This window comes from Agrilus planipennis, unplaced genomic scaffold, assembly GCF_000699045.2.
Source record: "Agrilus planipennis isolate EAB-ADULT unplaced genomic scaffold, Apla_2.0 scaffold95, whole genome shotgun sequence".
NCBI classification, from domain to species: domain Eukaryota; kingdom Metazoa; phylum Arthropoda; class Insecta; order Coleoptera; family Buprestidae; genus Agrilus; species Agrilus planipennis.
Window position 1 is genome coordinate 975,942 of NW_020438861.1, and position 3,170 is coordinate 979,111.

The 3,170-nt window shown below is 27.6% G+C and overlaps 1 protein-coding gene across 7 annotated transcripts in view; it reads right to left on the bottom strand.

Moving 5' to 3' along the window:
• The window catches only part of LOC108735919, a 14,816-nt gene that overhangs the window by 9,318 nt on the left and 2,328 nt on the right, over positions 1–3,170 (bottom strand). For 6 of the 7 annotated variants that reach the window (XR_003230908.1, XM_025973408.1, XM_025973390.1 and 3 more), the window contains exons 1-6: positions 2,954–3,065; positions 2,650–2,894; positions 2,259–2,597; positions 1,337–2,198; positions 1,104–1,282; positions 388–618 (exon numbers count right to left, since the gene is read on the bottom strand). Coding sequence is in view for 6 of the 7 variants with exons in the window: in XM_025973408.1 (XP_025829193.1) it covers positions 388–618; positions 1,104–1,282; positions 1,337–2,198; positions 2,259–2,597; positions 2,650–2,894; positions 2,954–2,969 (1,872 nt within the window). In the remaining variant the exon portion in view is untranslated. Of the gene's footprint in view, positions 1–387; positions 619–1,103; positions 1,283–1,336; positions 2,199–2,258; positions 2,598–2,649; positions 2,895–2,953; positions 3,066–3,170 lie in introns of those variants that run through there. The other variant, XM_025973398.1, reaches the window with a different exon arrangement.

Consider the following 3,170-nt stretch of genomic DNA (forward strand, 5'->3'; position numbering starts at 1 on the left):
CTGGGAAAGCAGTTAAACAGTTCAAAGAAAAAATAAACTATCCGGATGTTTCCAGAAGGTTCCAGAAAGTAAACAAAAGAGTATTTAAAGGAAGAGACGATCGCCGAGATAAGGAGAAATAAATTGACCATTGAAGAAGTGAATCCAGAAATAAATTGACAGTGATAGCAGTGAAATAAATAGCGCAGTGAATAGTGATATATCAACAGTAGTGTAAATAAATAGAATAATTCATAACCTAAGTTTAGTAATAATTTAATAGTGTTTTTCATTTCTTTAATAATTAGTGTAAATAAATAGTTTTTGTCGTTATCAATCTTAGAAGTTAATTTTGTTAAACCCACGAACATTACAATACCTATAAATATAATGAAAATCAAAACATACCATTATTTTTTTACAAGGAGCTTCCCCAAAATTTGTAATTCTTTCTGCAATAAGACACCACTGATCTCTTGTTAAGTAGGGATGGATGGAAGTTATGTTATACCCAGTATTATCACTGTCAAGAGTTAGATTGAAGTGCATGTTTCTTCTATTTAAATGACATTTCATTAGTATTGATAAATCTGCCCAGTTATAACAGATATTTAAGTAGGCATACATTAATCTTGGATTCTAAAAATAAAAAGAATTCAATCGAAACATGAGACATGGAATCCTACAACACTTTCAATATTAAGAATGTGGCAGTGTGCTACCAGACATTAGCTGCTAACTGTTAAAATTTATAATGCTCGACAATATTGACAAAAAGATTCAATGATTTTTATACTTTAAGTATTACTTTCAAGAAAAATATAAGCAACTGATTCTATTTTAAAATTAAGAATGGCAATCAATTAAAAAATATCGCCACTAAATTCAGTTATTTGCAGTGAAGTTATCATTACAAATAAACAGGATGTTGAAAATTCAGCCATTTACTTGCCAATTAAAACCTGCTGATATTGATTTGAGCTTGTAGAAGCTGAATTAGTTTTTCATTCGAAGAAGTTAGCACAATGACAGTACTTGTTGATAATTTTCCAAAAAAAATTGAATAATTAATTTAAAACTATTAAATAACTTCCCAATATTTTCTAAAATATAAGTACACATACATGCTCCCTCTTAACAAGAGAAATTCCAAAACTCTTAATAATATCTTGTAATTCTTTCATTCCACAAATGAAGTTATCTACAATGGTTTCGGAAATCGTATGCTCGGCTATTCTAGTGGTACTCAGTAAAAGACAAGTAAGCATGCTGATAATCTCAACGTAGAGCACATATCTAAAATCTATGAAGAAAAAATCAATTAGTAATTTGTTGACATCATAAATATTGTTATTACCATCTGCTAATGTTTGTAAATCGTCATGAACTTCATTAAGATGGAAAATAAGGGTTTTAAAAATGTTCATAACTTGCCAACTAGCCAATGCTGCCAAAGAATTTGTAAAATTATCTTGCACAAGTTTTGGAAACATTGAATCAATGTTTAGTGTTTCAATATTATAAATATCATGTGTGTCATTATGGTTACACAAATGAGCCTTCATTAGTTTTACCATTTTTGAAACAAAACTTTGCAGTCTGTGTAATTTTGCAAATATATCCATAAAGATATTTAATAATTGTGGATATTTCTCATTGTGTTTTGTTGTAAGTAGGAAATAAGGCAATAAAATATCTAGCTTCCTCTCAATTGAAAGAGGGGCAATTGATGAAAGATGCAAGAAAATATCATATACATCTTCAGTTGGATGTCTCACTGCTGCTACTAATGAAACTATAAAGTCTTCTAGAAAACTCTCAAATGTTACTTCTTTAACTTTACAATTTAAATCAATATTATTTGAAGTTAAAATCCTAAATATACTAGCAATAATATCCAGAGCTTCTGTGCAATTTAAATTCAAATTTTGTGAATCATTCAGTTTGACTTCCAATAATATTTTTTGTGAAAATCCCAGCATATCAAGAATTAAAATGATAAATTTGTAAATGCTTCCAAAATCATTTTGGTAGCAATAGTTATAAGATTCAAATATTATTTCAAACATGATTTGTGTGTCTATTCTATTCGTAGACACAGCAGTCTTTAATTGATTAAGTAACAATTTTGGAAAAAATATTTCTTCTGAACATTTTTTGTCTTCAAATAACTTGGAGTAGTATAAATCAAAAGCCTTTTTACTATGTTGAAAAATGCCCTAAAAATATAATTCCTAAATATTATATATTTGTATCTAACTTTAATTGTTTAATTATACCTTTTCGATGAATGTTGAAATACTTCTGCAAACATTTTGATTACCACAAAATTTTTTTCTAACTTTTGTTAAAATACTTATTCCACTATTGACAAAATATAATATGAAAGTATTGTTGGTAACAACATTTTTGTTGTATAAAATATCTTTATCCAAAAATTTTGCTAAAGATAGTGGATTATCTATCTCATTTATAACTGTAAACAGAAAACAGCAATAATCACTTATGTTTGACTTGATAAAACTTTGAGGGACATTGTTTTCTAGAATTAACAAAGAAATACTTATCAATGTTTCTTTGAGATGGCTGTTAACTTTCTGTATATTAATTAAAATAGCCTAAAAAAATACTAATCAATAATAATTCATTTATACTATGATAGACACCTACTTGTATAAGAAGATTCAAAGTTATAGAATTAGCATTAAACACACAGTTCAACTTTTCTGATGTTAACCAAGAAAGTAATATTTCCCATGATTCAGGGCTTTCGTGATTTATTTCATTTAAAAGCCATCTGATAATAATAGATTCTTCGTCCTCTAACAATTTTTCCGGGATTCTTATAATGGTGTCGGCTAGTTTGAGGCGATTACCAAAGGATTCATTTTTATTTTCCAATATACTTAATAGTTCTGTAAGTATAAAAATATAACCATTATCATACATACAAAATATATAATCACTACCGTACCGTTTCTTAACTTCATATTCTATTATTTGTTAATGTTTATATTTAAAATTGTTGTAATAATTTATATAAATAACGAGTAGGTTAAGTTCTGTTCGCAGATTATAATAATTAGGTTAAGCAAACATTTCCTATCTATGTTATTTCATAAGTACTACCTTCAACCATAGAAGTATTGGTCGTTGGCGCCATAGATATATATTAATGGACGTGTCTTAGG